General features: G+C 36.3%; 1 protein-coding gene across 2 annotated transcripts in view; it reads left to right on the plus strand.

Annotated features, from left to right (window-relative positions):
* The window catches only part of COL28A1 (collagen type XXVIII alpha 1 chain), a 79,057-nt gene that overhangs the window by 6,002 nt on the left and 56,487 nt on the right, over positions 1-16,568 (plus strand). The window contains exons 1-9 of one of the 2 annotated variants that reach the window (XM_054818247.1): positions 6,392-6,601; positions 7,488-7,644; positions 8,208-8,767; positions 9,434-9,454; positions 10,101-10,157; positions 11,417-11,470; positions 11,995-12,036; positions 12,742-12,768; positions 13,911-13,955. In XM_054818247.1, the coding sequence (XP_054674222.1) occupies positions 7,524-7,644; positions 8,208-8,767; positions 9,434-9,454; positions 10,101-10,157; positions 11,417-11,470; positions 11,995-12,036; positions 12,742-12,768; positions 13,911-13,955 (927 nt within the window). In that variant the 5' untranslated portion in view covers positions 6,392-6,601; positions 7,488-7,523. Of the gene's footprint in view, positions 1-6,391; positions 6,602-7,487; positions 7,645-8,207; positions 8,768-9,433; positions 9,455-10,100; positions 10,158-11,416; positions 11,471-11,994; positions 12,037-12,741; positions 12,769-13,910; positions 13,956-16,568 lie in introns of those variants that run through there. The other variant, XM_054818248.1, reaches the window with a different exon arrangement.

Consider the following 16,568-nt stretch of genomic DNA (forward strand, 5'->3'; position numbering starts at 1 on the left):
ATGGCAACTTCTGATTCATAGCATGGAGTTAGCACTGTTGGCGAAACTTGCTGTCGCTATTTCTAAGGCGCATGACACTCCCCCCAACACTGTGGCCAGAGGTGATGCTCAGCAAAAAACTGTTTGGGAAGTTCTGATCTTGGTGATTTAGGGAGCACAAAGCTTGTTTTGTTGATCCTGAGAAATGCTCTGTAGGATTGGTCCCATGGATCATTTAGCTGCATCTGAATTTCCCATTAAATGTAAGCGTTCAGCAAGAATGCCACACTTTTTCCAGAACAAGGGAATAACTTAGCGATCTTCTTAGTCTGGAATGCAGAGTTTACTAAGACTTGTACTTTCAGCAATACAACTGTTGCTTAGTATAGTGTGCAGCTGGATTATAGTAATCAAACCCCAATTTAAATATCATAAATTGAACTATTGATTATATTTGTGAACAGTTACCTCAGGCATATCATCCATCTCTTAATTTTTTTAAAAATAAAATGTATCATCAAAAAGTAGTGCTAAGTAGCTGGCATTTCATATGCCAGTATATCAGAATATACTCTGGTTTTGTTTTTTGGCTGTCACAGAAATTTCAGGCTGACTTAGGTTTTCTAATGATTCCAAAATACCTTTAACACTTTAAGTGCTAAAGAAAGAAAGGAAAGGATGACTAGCAACCATACCTTTGCATCTGCATGCTGTAAGCTGCTCAGGTTAGCATATTTTGCAATAAAATTCTTCAAATACTGGAGCATTCTGCTTGTTACTGTTTCATGACTGCCCACCAAACACACCTCTCAGTCTATGTAAAATGTACCAAACTATATGGATTCAGCAGTGTAAACACAGAAGTTGTAGGTGCAAATGGCAAGGCTATTTTCTCTAGATTTTAGTATTTCTACTGAAAATTGTCTCATTCGTTTCTACAGATCATACTTTCATTCTTTGTATATGCTGTGATTATAACTTAATTTTCTATGATTTCATAATAAAATCCTAATGTGAGTTAATGTATTAAAATACCATATATTTTCAGGGTGAAAAAGGTACTGAGGGTCCAGTAGGTCCAGTTGTTCCACAAGGTCTGTCATCTTGGGCATTCATTAACTGAAGCATTCAAAATTATAAGCCTTTTGAATAAGGAAGGTGAATGTTTTCAGAGGGTAGAGCATCCTCTGCCACTGCATAGGGTTGGATAAGAGTGAAAGAACTTCTCAGCTTCATTTGTTCTACTATTATCAGTTGTTGTTGCTGTCCTTGTTATTCACTGAGATGCATAGAAATGTGAGTGAAGGGCATTGCAGTAAAGACAGCAAGACTTTCGCAGACATATTTATTTCCTTTTGAAGGTAATTACTTCATTTTATTAATTGAAAAACTAATCCATGAAAATTTTGAAGTTAATCTCCTACCTTATCTTTTTAGGGTATCCAGAGTCCTAAAGGAATACCTGGACCAAAGGGATCCCAAGGTTTGGATGTTCAAGGTCCAAATTTAACCTGTGAACAAAAGGATAGAGCAAGGGATATATGAGACTGAGAACAAACCTTTTTATACATTTAGAGCTCCTGTTCTTCTTGGGACACGTTTTGCTTACAAAAATAAATTTAAGTGTTCAAGCTTTACTAGGGGTTAAAGGATTTGAAGATGAAATATGCTGTATTCTAATCAGGTTCCTCATTGCTGAGCCTGACCAAAGCACTTTTTCAGACTAACTATTTTTTTGTAGCCACATTGTGGCTACATAACAGATGACGTGATCACCGCACATAAAAATTTTGGTCATCTTTGCTTTAAGCTGTCAGTGAAGTCAAACATTTTGTAAAAACAATTCTAAATTCAAATTTTTGCGGGTAGTTTGGGTTTTTTTAGGGACAACAAAGTGAGCCTGGTCCAAGAGGAATTTCAGGAACTGGACTGCCAGGAAGTAATGTAAGCCTGGTTTGGAACAGTTACTATTTTAATCCTTGCTCTGTTTTCTTACAATTGTAAGTAATAATTTACCTTAAGACTAGTGGGGAACATTTCTAAGGCCAGTATTACATGTGTTCCAAAGTGACACAACAAGACCGTCATTTGAATTCTCTGAAAACCTTTGAACTACACTTACTTCAGCAGATCGTACTACCTTGCTGATACATTCACCGATCACTTTCAGCTTTCATTGATTTTGCAGAGCTCGGAAGATCCATATATCAGGTACTGGGGCACCCAATCTGGGTATCTGAAAGAGAGGAATGCGTGAAATGAGTATTTAGTTTCTCCGGATCGGATGGGAACTGAGGAGTCAAACCAGTTCTTCCAGGACGTACCATTCCTCCTTGAAGCACTGTATTTTAGTCTTCTAATATCTTAGTCTTTAGCTTCCACCTTCTATTACAAGGGGACAAATATTTTGCCCAGACAGTAGCCTCATTTGCTAGCTGTGTCCTGATTAAATGCTAAATGAGTCACCCAGTATGAAATACTATCATTATGCATTATCATGTAGATACACCAGAGGGCAGGATTTAGATAGCATAAATATCTTTATAGTTTACAGAAATTGAATTCAGCAACTCAGTGATCCTTTTGATACATTTATTGCAGTCTGATTTTCAAACGGCATATAATCATGCCTTTACTTACACAGTGTGTGAATAACAATGGCACTGAATTAAGATATAGCTAGTATTAGGAGCAGTGGTTTTTAAAAACTGTTTAAAATTTATACTTCAAATTGCATCCATTAGCCAGAAAAAAAATCTGCCATTCTTTATAGTAACTGTTCTCATTCTTTGTGAGTGAAGAGCATACTGGGGAAAAAAAAGTAAATTTATGGTAGTCAGTTTTAGTTAATATCATCAACCAAACTGATCCAAAGTGTAAGTCCTTTGACATACTACGTTCATGTACTATAGAATGGTCACTTCTTTCATACTTTTATAGATCTGTATCACATTCAAATTTGGTTGTGGCTTTCCAAGCTACAGAATCATAATTTACATTGTCTGTCTTCATACAGAAGCTATCTCTTATCTTTGGCAGCTCTCTCTGTTTCTTTTCATTGTTTCTTTACCATTTTTGAGTTGTAACAAGACTAGCAGGAAGTATTCAAGAAGGATAGTTATTGTACCAGGAAAGAAAGCTGATACGTGATTTTTTCCAGTAAAAGAGGGGACTTAGCATACATACAGAAACTAAAGGCTTTTTAACTCAAAATTCAGTATCAACACAAGATGAGTTTTACAGATAAAACTGTATTGCAGACCGGAGCTTTATTATGGTCATGTAATGAACGCATTTAGACAGATTGAATAGTTCTGGGAGCTAGATGTACTGAGATGTTCTCTAGCTCAGAGCAGCCATTGAAACACTGCTGTAATAAACAGCTTAGCAAGAAGTATTAGTAGTGTTAAAAACAATGGAATAAATCTGGAGGCATTGCTTCCATCAGATTTGATTTCTAAGTGAATATAAAGCTATGAAACTGTATTTTGGCAAGACTAGTGAGAAAATAAAGCTCTGAATTGTAAATCTACAATCCTGTAACAGAACTGTCAAGACCCTTACTGTACTTCCAAAGCACAGTAAGTAGTGAAGAAGAGCTTAGGCTGTTTCCAGAAACAAATTACGCACAGTATGTAGCAGATCTACAGATTTTCTAGCCAGAGAAATACAACCAAACTTGACCCCATGGCTATCTGAATACTGGATGTTTGTGAGAACTACCAGGTTATATGTGTATTTGACCAGTCAGGGATTGTTATGTCTAAAAATCGTGAACATTTTCTGATCTTGACCAGATGAGAGTCGTGCTTGCAGGTCCGAAAAACCTGAGACATCTTTGAACGCAGCTGGAAATCCATTCACTCAGTTCTGTTTTGGCACATAGTGCAGATAAACCTTGACAACTGCTGGAAAAAGCATTATTCTATAGGTGTTGATCTGTTTCTGGATGGATAGGCTGTTTACAAGTCTTGATCTAAGCATGCATAAAGGTAAGAGTAAGTATGTAAATGGTATGAGTAATCCATGTGACTAATTTATTACTAATGAAATGCTTGGTAATCATCACTGTTGTGTCTGATCCAACAGATTCTGGATGCTGCCTGTAATTTTCATTTATCTGTAAAAGATTGTATTCCATTGAAACTATTCTCAATTTGTATAATGAAGGGAATGCTTGTTTAATGAAGACAATTAACCTCAATTGAAGTGGCACATGCTCATCCATCATCTGACGGAAGATGATGTAGAGGTTTCTAGGAAGGTGGCCTTTCAGGAGCAGACTGCAGCTGCTGGGACAGCTAATGCTTCCTCAGTTACACTGGGAAGAGCATGAGCAGCGGTGCACGTATGATTTTCTTGTGATAGCAGCATGTTCCTCCAGCACATTTGATGTTAACAGAGCATGCACAGACTGGCAATTCTGTGTTGGAATGGTGCTATGTACAATCATATGGCAGATGTACAGCGCTCTCATGAAACTAGATTAGGGTTATCTCCATCTTTGCTCAGAGCTAAGACCTCACCGAGTTACTTAGTATGTGTTGTCTCACCCTTTAAATGACTTAAAGTTATATATGCTCTGATACTTGTGGCTCACAACACCCATGAATAGATTATGGGTGTTTGCCAAGATGTGATTTCCAGCTGAATGGCTTTTAAAAAAGGGATCTACGATTGGACAACGAGAAAGTGGGTATTTCAGCAAGTGTATGCTCTAGCAATAGAGGAGACCTTGCTCCCAGGCTAGATGAAGGGTTCTTCTGCTAGCCCAAATGAAGGTAGAGGTTTTTTTATGCTCACTGGACAGTGATGCCCTATTATTTCCCCCCTGTTCTTTTCCCTTCACCAAAATTTTAATGATGTCAGCAGGAAAGGTGCTCTGCTTACTTAAAAGCTCCTAGTTGGCACATTCCATTGCTGTTATTAAAACAAAAAATGACAAACAAAGCAGACATGGTTTCTGTACAGTTTTCTACAAGAGAACTGAAAAGAGACAGGAAAGTGTGATTATCTGCACCATTTCATAATGGCAGTGTTTTGTCAGACTCCACTTGCTTCATTGTCTGGGGCCAGGGAGATCAAATATTGCAATAACTGTTGAAGGTTTAGGAGAAAACCTTGCCTATAAGACATTCAGATACATCGCTATTAGGGTCTGTAACCAACCCTGAAACACTCAAAGTGTCTTCTGGGTAATGAGAGGTATTCATTTCACCATGGAACTTCCATCAGGTGCTGGAACAAAAAGAACACAGTCTTTGGGTTTATAAACACAAAAAAGCACTGAATAGACAACATTACTGTCCTGTAGAATTACATACTGAATCTGGTTTTGGTGTATATTTCAAAGTAGCGTCCCAGACATAAGCTACCAAGGTGATCTCAAGTCTGGAAAATCTGTCTTGAGAAAACTTGAAGCGTGCAACTTACATGACGTTTAGGCAGATTTTTTTAAAAGCTGTTCAGTACAGTTGGATGGTTAATAACTGTTCATACATTTTCAATCCTACATTTTTGATGAAAGTTTGGACCTCTGCCAAAAAATCTGCTTCAGTCAAAACCATCCTTTTATGATGTGTTTTTGAAATGCCCAAATTATTCATAAATTTATTAATCTATAACTGAAACATTTCAGCGCTTAATCACGTAGCAGTCCAGGGACCTGATTCATCGCAGTGATGAAGCCCGAGTCCTCCTTTTTGCAGCGCCATGCGAAGGAGCTCTCCATTCTGTCCTGCCGCCGAGGCACATCTTGCCTGGTAGGCAATGCCTGTCCAGAGGCTGGGCACCCACCTTCTGCTGGGCAGCTGCACAGAACTCCCTGAAGGCATGTTACGATTCCTCCAGACTTACCATCGGCATACTTTCTCGATTTTTTGCTTTACACTGTGACAATACAATTTTACTCTGAAGCCTGCCATTAGATAGAGCAAATATAATTTGCATACGGCATGCTGAGAGCTCCCTAAATGCCAGCCCCCTTTTAAATATACTGTCTCTGTCGGACCCCTCAGGATTTAAAGAGCAGAAAGAATTTTTGAGGAAAACAGCTCAGGAAGACTTTTCTTTTTTGAAGTTGTCTTTTATTATTGTAGTTGCTAATGCCTCTCCACCTTTGAGACATGCTCATGGTCCTGGCAGACTCACAAACTATCGGGTCAGAATTCATGATAATGATATTAATCTCACGTCTCTGATCTAGCCAGTGCTACAACATTAACATGGACAAGCTGATGAAGAGATGTGGCTGGCAAAGTGATGGATAAAGATGCAGATTCTCTAGAAGTGAGGTTTTCAATGTACAAGTTCAGTTATTTAAAATGGGAAAGCACTTGTGCTCCCAGATGGACACTGTCCCTTTAATAAAATGGCTTGGTATCCCACTCAGCCCTGGCTAAGTGCCTGAATATCTTCATTTAAACTTTGGCCAACTAAACAGCAATAATGGACCATAAAGGATCTAGATGCAAGGCAGAGCCATTTACAAGTGGATACACTATTTATTTACTGATTACTTTATTTTTGTAAATAAAACATATTTTCCAGTATGACCTACTGGCCATATTTTCTACACTGAGAGCTTATTCAATCCACAATTTGCTTTTGAATGCTTTCAAAGGTAAGAGACTTTGTTATTTTCTTTCTGTTTTTAGAGAACTGCACTGCTGTTTTCTGTATGTGTAACTGCTTGCTGGACTTGAAAAGAGGCTTTAGGAAGCATGTTTAAATTTCATATATTATCTTTGTTATTAATGATTTTTAAAATGAATTACAGGCAGTTTTTGTAAATTAGATTTAATAGAGTTCAGTTTTTTTCTAGAAATATGTTGATTTGCTGACTTCAATGTTGTAATGTTCATTTTATGATGTATATTGTCATTATAATAGAATATTGTCTTTATGGAAAATATTGCACAAATTCTGTTACAGCCATGTACCATTAATAATACATTCATGTATTGAATTTCATTACTAAGCCATTGTTTCTCAGAAGAATAAGTTGTTCGTACAGATGCTTCAGACCTAGGTAGTACATCTGCATCCTGAAACACCCAGATCTTTGTTTATTCCTAACAATTGGGAATTTCTAGAAACAAACTATATTCTATGTTTTCTATAATATTTCTGCTAATTTAATGAGTTTAATAGCAAAGTATGTTAACAGAAATATGCATTAGTAACAATTTCTTTTACCCTTCGTTAGATGTTCAAATGAAAGCTAAAGATAGCACTGGCTTTGTTTAAGAAAGAAAAGGGACCACTGCATTTGTTCTACCCCTATTTCTCCTCTGATAAAACAGGTTCTAATACACGTGAGCTACAGCTGGGATTGTACCAGTTGCTATGCTTACCTCACCTACCCAGTGACTTTTTATAATTGTTTTTTATACATTGTCTCTAGAATTGTGCTTTCCACAAATGTGTATTCTGTTTGTACAGTATCTGTATTTGTTTATTTCCATCTATTAATGAAGTATTCACAGGTGGTTTTTTACTTTTAACAGGAAGGAAAAGTCATCTAATTCGGGATCAAAGTCATTATGTGGAAAAATTGTTTTTTCTTTTGCTTTTTACTTCTGGCAATGACAACAAACCAGATAGTATATGGACAAAACAGAAAGAAGGGAAAGAATTCTTATTCTCTTGTGCAAAAGGATGAAGGTAAAACCATTTTCTTAAAATTTCTGATTGACCATGTTGTATGTCTCTGCCTATTTCAGGATAATTAGCTAGTCATTGATAACTTAGGTCTGCATTTATAAAACGTGATTTGTTTTGATTATCAGGCCTGGAAAATACTGTGGTGACATTTACTTGGTCACGGACTCCAGTTTGATTTGTGATTTTCATTGACACCCATATCTCTTTTAAGATAAATGATAAGGAGCCTAATTTTTAGTGTGAAATCGCATGTGGAAAATTTTGTGTACAAAATCAATTAAAATCCTAAAGCAATCCCATCAAGACCCTAATTTGAAAGTTTTTGTCTGTAGACTGTATTTAATAATACTGGTATGAATTAAAGTACCTTAAATTTAGTTACTTGACTTCAGTAGAATTTCTTGGAAATTACAGTGATTTTTGTCCTTAGAATTTTTACTGAGAAGACAGAGGAATCCTTGGGGAAATGATTTGAGGATTGGAATTGTTGCAGAGAATTATCTGAAATCTGTTGTGCAAGCGTGCCCATCATTCATAGATTTAACTTTCTTGTTCCATTACAGGTAATATGTGTCTCGTTGATATAGTCTTTATCGTGGACAGTTCAGAAAGTGCGAAAAATGAGTTGTTTGATTTACAGAAGAATTTTGTTGAAAACTTAACTGACAGCATTTTCCAGATTAAGCCAGTTAAGTCTCAGAAGTATAATGTCAGACTAGCAGGTATGCAGTTCAGCAGCACAGTCAGCATTGATCATCCCTTTACAGCCTGGAAAAATGCGCAGAATTTTATAGAGAAAATCAAGTCTCTGGTCTTCATTGGCCATGGCACCTACTCCTATTATGCAATTTCCAATGCCACTCAGCTGTTTAAAACTGAAGGTCGTAAGAGAAGTGTGAAAGTGGCTTTTTTGATGACTGATGGTGTGGATCATCCGAACAGCCCTAATGTCCACAGTATAGCCACAGCAGCTAGGAGTCTTGGAATACATTTTTTTACCATTGGCCTTTCTAAGAAAAAAGTCCAAGAAGCAAAATTGCGTGAGATATCTGGTGATTCGTCCGCTAAACATGTCTTATGCCTGGATGATGAGAACCTGATACTGGATGTAGCGTTGGAACTGGTAAGTAATGCTGATGTTAATCTTGTCACCTGTCTATCCATGGCATATTTCATTTAACTTTGATAGTTAATGAAGGCAGTGCAGCAGTTTTTGTGGTGCATGTCTCTGCTACATCAGGAGTCGGGACAGAGGGAGCTTCCTCCTCCCAGCCGCTCTCCAAGGAGTCGTGTGTTTGCACAATAATAGCTCAGCTGCACTGATCACTGGTGGAGGAACAGGCTATTTCCCAGCACACAGAGTATGTCTCTGAGCGTATGGTAATACTTTAGAAGGTAACTTGTTGTCATGCATAAGGCTGATAAAATCACCGAGTCCTTCCCCTATATATTATGTTAGTGTGGCATTCCATAGTAAGGCCTTTCATTAGGAAGTCTTTTCATATTCCCCTTGTTAGCATTGTTCCTTAATATTGTCTGTTTAGCTGTCCCATTAGATCTCATTTGTTTTCTGATCATTATGGGTCACATGAAATAACCCCCTATTCCTACCATTTTTCATACGAGTAGTTCCACAGACTGGATCTTACCACTCTGAGGAAGAGATGAAGGTATTCACATTCTTTACCATTCACCTTGGAAATTCTGTGAACTAGAGAGGAAAAGTGGTTAAATAAGTACTCTCTTAAATTAAATTTGCACAAAAGTAATATTTTTCTTTTCTTTTCAGGAAGTCTTACTTCAGAAGCAGGTAGGTTTTTTGAGTTGTATGTGTTTTGATTACTCTTATTTGTACTAGATCTCCTGATGTCTGCTTCTTCTATAATGCAACAATACTCCAGGATTAATCAACCTTCCTTACCCAAGTAAAGTTTCCAGCCATGGTTTATTTTATTTTAACTTTCATCCATTTCTTCCATCTCTTCTCTTGAGAAATCTACAACTTCTGTTCATTAGTGAGTACTATCAAGAGTAAGACATAAAGAACTCTTCCCACCAGAGTGGAACAGGACTAGTACAACACATGCAAGTTCATTAGTGGTCTCATTAGAAAACAATAGCAATGTCAAAATGGTCCAAAAGTTATGTAAAGTTTTATAGTGCTGTATACTATGTATATGCTACCTTAAGCGTTTGTAGTTACAGTAGTAACAGATTTCTTTGGTTTAATTATAATTAATTCAAGCAACTGATTTTGATTGGGCTATACAGAAGTGTAATGTTGATTATATAAGAAATATATATATATGAGAAGATCATTTATTTCCTGTTATTCCACTTTTATGTTCTCTAGTCTGTGGCTAGGCAAAACCAGAGTGTGGTTGGTTGTTTTTTTTTTTAATTTGAAATATTACATTTGAAAAATGTTCTCCTTAATGTTTCTATTAACCTTGTAGTGTATACGGAAGAACTGTGGGTGTGAAAAGGGAGTAAAAGGAGAAAAAGGTGATTCTGTAAGTACGCATTCATTTGAAAAGCTTCCAGAATTTGAATTTTAATCACTGAGGTCAATGTTGCACAGTATTTTAATTGGTTACTATGTCCGTAAAAAGCAAGACATTAGCTGTGCATGTACTGCAAAAAGAAGTGATGTATCACATCATATCACTGTGAAAAAGGCTACTGTTACAAAAGCTCAGAAAAAAAATCTGTCCATAATCACATACTATCTTGGAACTATATTTATATTATTTGGTAATCAAACACTGTGGGTAAATAGGTACATGATTTTGAAGCCCAAATCAACAAGTTCTTTCTTGAATCTTGCAATGGGGAAGGAAAGGTCAATTAGACAAAGGTTTAATTCCACCAGAAGCTTCTGTTTGTGTAAGGGATAGAAGTTCAAAAGATTGAGGGCAATAGCACATATGAAGGTCTAAAACTCTTCCTCCAGTGCTCTCTTCTCTCTTGTGACACTTCAACACATAACTGTTTCTTGGCTCTGGTAAAGAAGAGAGAAGTGAGAGTTCACATGGTGTGTGACTTCTCTGATCCTTTTTGTATCTTTAATGGTTCCCCCAGAGACAACCAAGGTACATACAGAGGTTTTTGCCTTTCTCCCTAGACACTAAGCAATTGGTCAACCATATGTGTTGCAGGTTATAACAGCAGGGCCTATCATCCAGTCCCTTGGCTCTGGAAATGTGCATCTGGAACTAAAACCCCTGTTTGCAATTTAAAATTAAATATCCAAGAATTTTAAGTTCTTTTATCCAAAAATATTGGATGTAACCTATTACATATATATATTTTTATACACAACAAGTTTTCTAGTCCCCACCTCCATGATCTTCCAAACAGGAATAATGGTGTAGTAATTTTTTTATTTTGGGGTTGCTGAATATTAACACTAAGCTGTTCTGTGCACAGGGTTTTTTTTAAGCAGAGATCAGATAGTGGTGGGTAGCTCTGAAAAATGGGGAGGAAGAACTGTGTATGTTTGCTGTGACAAGTTCCTGTTCGATTTTCAGATGCTCTGTAGAACATTTATTTATTGTTGAATATTGATTTTTTTAAAAAACAGAGATACCTTATAATACCAGATTTTTTTAGCTAAGTGAAAGTAGTGTCACACGTGCTATACCTGAATCAGCATGGGTTTCTCCCTAAGCTTATTCCAGAATTATTTTGGCCTGCCACCAAGATACTGTTGAAGAGAGACTGGAGAATTTTATCCTCACAATGCTAATAACATTTTCCTGCTTTGTTTCAGGGCAGTGCTGGTAACAGAGGGGAAAAAGGTGAGCCAGGACCAAAAGGAAACAAGGTAAAGTGAATTTAAAAAACAAAGCAAATTTCTATTTATGGTTTTATTCAAACCATAGAAGGCAATGTAGCAAAGGAAAAGTATGTTAAAATATGATTTAAAAGATCAACTTTTGCTATGAGAGGTTTACAGTTAGCTGCTTTAGAAGTGAGAGAGCAAAATTTGAAACTAAATTGCTACCAAGTTAACACTGCCTATCATTCCATTTTTTTCTCTGACAGCAGAGGTCTCTGAATCTAACTGAAGGCTCTCTAAGCTCCACAGAGGTTTCTAACAGTCCACAAATCGCTTGAGCAGAGCAGCTTGTTCTGATGACTAAGATTTCAGTCGTCTAATAACAGTAGTTGAGTTTTCTATGTTAATGTTCAGGAATTGTGTGTCCTTGATTGTGGGAGGAAGAAGTGTGGATGTTTGTAAATAGGAAAAGCAACTTCTGCTCCTTAAACAGTGTTCTTAGTTTTAGTGTCATAGTGATAAATAAAAGAGCAATACATATTTCAGTTGTATTCCTTTGTTTCCAATAGGGCGATGCTCAAAAAGGAGATCATGGAGAAAAAGGTGAAGAGGTATGTGACTACTACAGTGCTAACTCATATTTCGTCTTTTCAGATTATCTTCCCGATCCTGATTCACAGTTTAGTTCCACTGAACTGAAAACGTGTTTTCCATTTTTCATACATCTACTTTATTCAATTATTTAGAGCACCTAAACTAAGTTCTGGTCTAGAGAAACATCTATACTGAGAGAAACAGTCTAACCATGTGCTTAAGTATAGAAATGGGATGCTACTGACAAAAGGAACTTTTGAAGCTATGTGATTTTGTATTGACTTGCATTAGACTTATCCCAAACATAGAATTGAAAATGTTATCATTAAAAACATCTAGATAGTTCTCCAGTGGTTTCTGACATCTGATATTTCTCAGCTTGAATTCTTGTTGTTTCACAGTAGAAGGATTAACATTACTCCATGCACAAGATCAATTCAAGTTAAAAGGCCCATTTAAATGGTAGCATATATCTGCTAAGAGGCTGGCAAACTGAGTGGCGCGTTTACAGCTAATGTTATGAAGAAAAAATACACATCTAAATTTGCAGAGAATTATATGTTAATATGATTCCAGAGAGATATTTTATTGTTGTGAATAGTTAAACTTCTGAAACATAATTCTTTAGTGGGTTTTTTCCTACTTAAATTAGCAGTATATTACGCCTTTGCTTTCTCTTTTATGATTTTTCCCTTGTGTGTTTTTTTTTAACTTTCGAATAGGGAGCTCCTGGCTACAAGGGAGACAAGGTAAGATTTTTACAGAGTAGAAGTAGTCTGAAAATAGATTGTCACTTGCTGACAGTGTATGTGAAAGAATGGAAAGAAGAGCCTGTCTTGTCTTTTTGTCATGAGAGCTCCTAATGCAATCCCTAGAAGTAAATTTATCATTTATGTAAATGCTTGCAGACTGGCTTGTTGGAATTAAAAAAAGAAAAAAGATCAGAAGATGTAATCTAAATATAAAAATAAAAATGCCAAAGACCAGAAATAAAGCTTCTAGAAGTAAAAAGAAAGTTGAGGGTTGAATAAGAGGTAAAGTAGAAAGAATGTGAAATTGTTTACTACAAACACAAATAGATGTGGCAGTCATTAGCTTTCAAAAAACTTACTGCAAGGAAGTTTACATTTAAGCTAATTATAACTTGTAAGGGCTAATGCTTGGTCAAAAAAAAAAATCTCAAGGTAGGCTCTCCAAGAAGCTAAAAAAATTATACACCACAATAACTTGCAAGATTTTAGAGCCAAAATTTACATTGCAGATTGGACCATCATAGCCAGAACAGAAACAGAGATAATCCCATTTTGACTTTGCTTGTTTTGGACACTTCCCTCTCTACAAGGATTGTTAATAACAGCAGTGCCTCTCTGAATCTTTGTATTCATTAGAAAAATGCTTCAGTCAATTTTATGGAAACATTTCATGGAAATGGGAAAAGTAGACTCGTAGGTCTACTTTCAGTATGTCTATTGATATGTTAAGTCATCAGTGGAACACATTAGTAATTCTCTTTCCTCTTTCCATTTGTACAATCTCACAATTGTTGTTCAGGAAAATCTCAGACATCACAATAATGAAATCAGAATGTAGAGAGGATCTCTGGAGGCAGCGCAGCGAGGTGGAAAAATACAGCAAAACTTATGTTAGATATTAAATATATTATCCTCTGATGATGTAGGTTAGAAATTTTGTAGGCATTCTCACAGAGAAAAAGTATCTAACTTGAGTAGAGCAGACCATATCTTCTACAGACCATACCTAATGATGCCACTTTCAAGTCCTCAGAATCTACTAAACCTCCTGTGCTACTGAACTGCTTGCACAGACTTTAATGCGTGTAGTGTAATCAGAACATCTTGCTTAGCTGTTAACCTTTTGATTTCTTATAAAGGGTGAAAGAGGAGAGTGTGGATCCCCAGGAATAAAAGGGGAAAGAGTAAGTATAATTTTTATTTGAACTGTTTCACGTTGATGAAGATACTAGAAAATCATGTAATGTATTCATAGCATAGCTTGTAAAGATTATTGTAAATTTGGAATATCTTATAATTCCCTGGTAGTAGAGATATGTTCATAGTAGAAATATGATTTGTAGAAACTGAATCCACAGTTCACTGTAATCTTTTTATCCATTTTGCAGAAGAAATGTACTCACCTAAAATAAAAGCTGCCCTGACCAATGCTAAGCCCTGCTTACAAAGGACTGAGAGCGTGTTACAAAGTTCACTAGAAATTTTTTCTTTAAAATGTTAATTTTAATCCAAGTGTATAAAGTTGTAGTACAATAGAAGTAGGTTCTTCCACAACCTGAACAACTTTCAGGTCTACCAGCCCGTCTGTGCTGATATGCATTCACACTTCTATCTAGTCCTCCTCTTCTTTTAACCTGAAGTCCAGAAGTGGTACAAGTGAATATAGAATTTTACCTGTGTTTTACTTTCTGAAAGGTGGAAAGATAACGTATTCCTGAGTGAGATAATCATGTGTCTTGAATTCATGTAAGCAGGTGTGTATGAGTACTACAAGCCACTGATTTATAGTTAGAGTTGTTTAGTACTACCAAGTAGATTGCAATTGATCATTCTATTAAAGCAGATTTCTCCGGTTTTAACATCCATATTATGCTTACCTTTATCAAAGACCGACTTGAAAAGTTTGTGGTTCCTGGAACCTGTTATTTGATGATGAATTTCAGGTAGGAATTAGGAAATATTCAAAGCAGCAGTATTTGTAGCAAAGGAAGAAGGGCATTATAATATAATAAAAATCTAAAAGCTGAGAATATCTTGTGAGATGCTGGGGTTCAAAATGGCAGCGAGTCCAAAAAGGCTGAAATATCAATGAAAAGGAGAATGAGTTGCATCTTTCAGAGGAATAAAGAAAGATCATAACTTCTTTATCCAGGGAGTACATAAGAAATAACACGAGGTTATGTGAAGTATCTAGTCAGATAAAAGGAGGCTGTTTAGAAGTTGGCAAAGAACATAATCAAAGCAGCCAAGAAATCTGGATGTAGAAAACATATGCGAGGACTGCTGGAAATTTGCTTATTTCATTTCTGTTGAGGACAGTGATGGAAAAAAATAAAGTTTGACATCTGCAGAGGATCAGAGATTACAGTGGTTTGTGGACTTCAAGAACTTAGTGAACAAATGAAAGTTACAGTCACTTCCAGAATTTCCAGCTTCACATTTACAAATGCAGAAGATAGGACAAAATTATTTTATTTTTGATAAAAGTAGTCTACACTGGACAAAATCATCAGAAACAGAACATACATGGCCAAATGTATGAGAAGTAAATTCAGTATTCCGAGGTGGATGTGTAACTGCAGTGATGGATATTGAAGCATAATTGGCAGTAGTGTTGTCTGATTTGAAAACGTTGCATTTTGTCCCTGCTGCTTTCCAGTCTCATTAATCAGATTGAGTCCAGCAAGGTTTTGATGCTGTGAATCTGAGTTTCTTCAAAAACTGTTCAGGCTTGAAATTCAGTGTGTTTGGCTTGGAAATGAAAACTGACTCCAGTCACATGTGTGTATTCTACCAAAAATAGCTATAATCGCATCAGCATATTGTTTATTGTGCCATCCGTTGCTTGTGTAGTTTTGTAAATGGGCTAGAACTGAGTGGGGTTATCTGCTCTCTGGTGACTGATGCTTGGCCTGGAAGCAAATGCCAGGAAGTAGAGAACTGTTAAAAAATTCTGAATTGGTAGGGGAAGACAGTTGATGGGATGTGGCTGTGTAGGTATCACTGCTACATTCGTCAAGGCTATGAGAAGTTCAAAATGTGACACATGCCTTGAAAAATGCAGCGGTCTGCTGGTGCCTCTGTGTGTGTGGAGATGTTGCTTATTAAAGGAGAAGAAAGAGAAAGAAAAGACCAGTAAACTATTTGCTGAAAGCTATTTTTGCTTTAGAAATAAACGATAACTGAGTATTGAGTCAATTGGAAGTGAAATCCCATAGAATATACATTCTGGTGACTGAAGGAAAAACAGTGCAGCAGAAAGATTTGTGAACAACCTACAGTGGTGGGAACTAGTAAGAACTCATTAAATGGAGAAATGACAGCTAATGGAATAAAAAAATATGACATTTTACTTTTTTTGGATGTGTTTTTTAATGAGTTTTTGTGAACTATTAGTGTGATTCCACCATGCTACTGATCAGCAGTAAGACAAAGTTACCTGAAGTTATTCTGGTATAAGCACCGCAGCATATTTTTAAGAATTCTGTATCTAATCTACTTCTAGAAATTTAATTTAAAGACCTGTACCAAATAACAACTAGTTAATCAAATAGCTAAGATGTTAAGTAGCCATCCCCAATGTTTGTTGCATATGAAAAGTATTTCAACCAAATATTGAGGACGGAATGTAACAGGCAATTACTGAATACAGAATGAGAACAGCAGTACTCTGGAGAGAGAATAAACTCCCTAGAAAATGCTTGAACAGAGATATGAGTCATTACATGTACACTGCCATTTTTAGTACCTTAAAGCAGATAATGGTAATTTCCTATTAATCTGATAATTGAATCTTA

Source organism: Grus americana, chromosome 2, assembly GCF_028858705.1.
Source record: "Grus americana isolate bGruAme1 chromosome 2, bGruAme1.mat, whole genome shotgun sequence".
NCBI lineage: Eukaryota > Metazoa > Chordata > Aves > Gruiformes > Gruidae > Grus > Grus americana.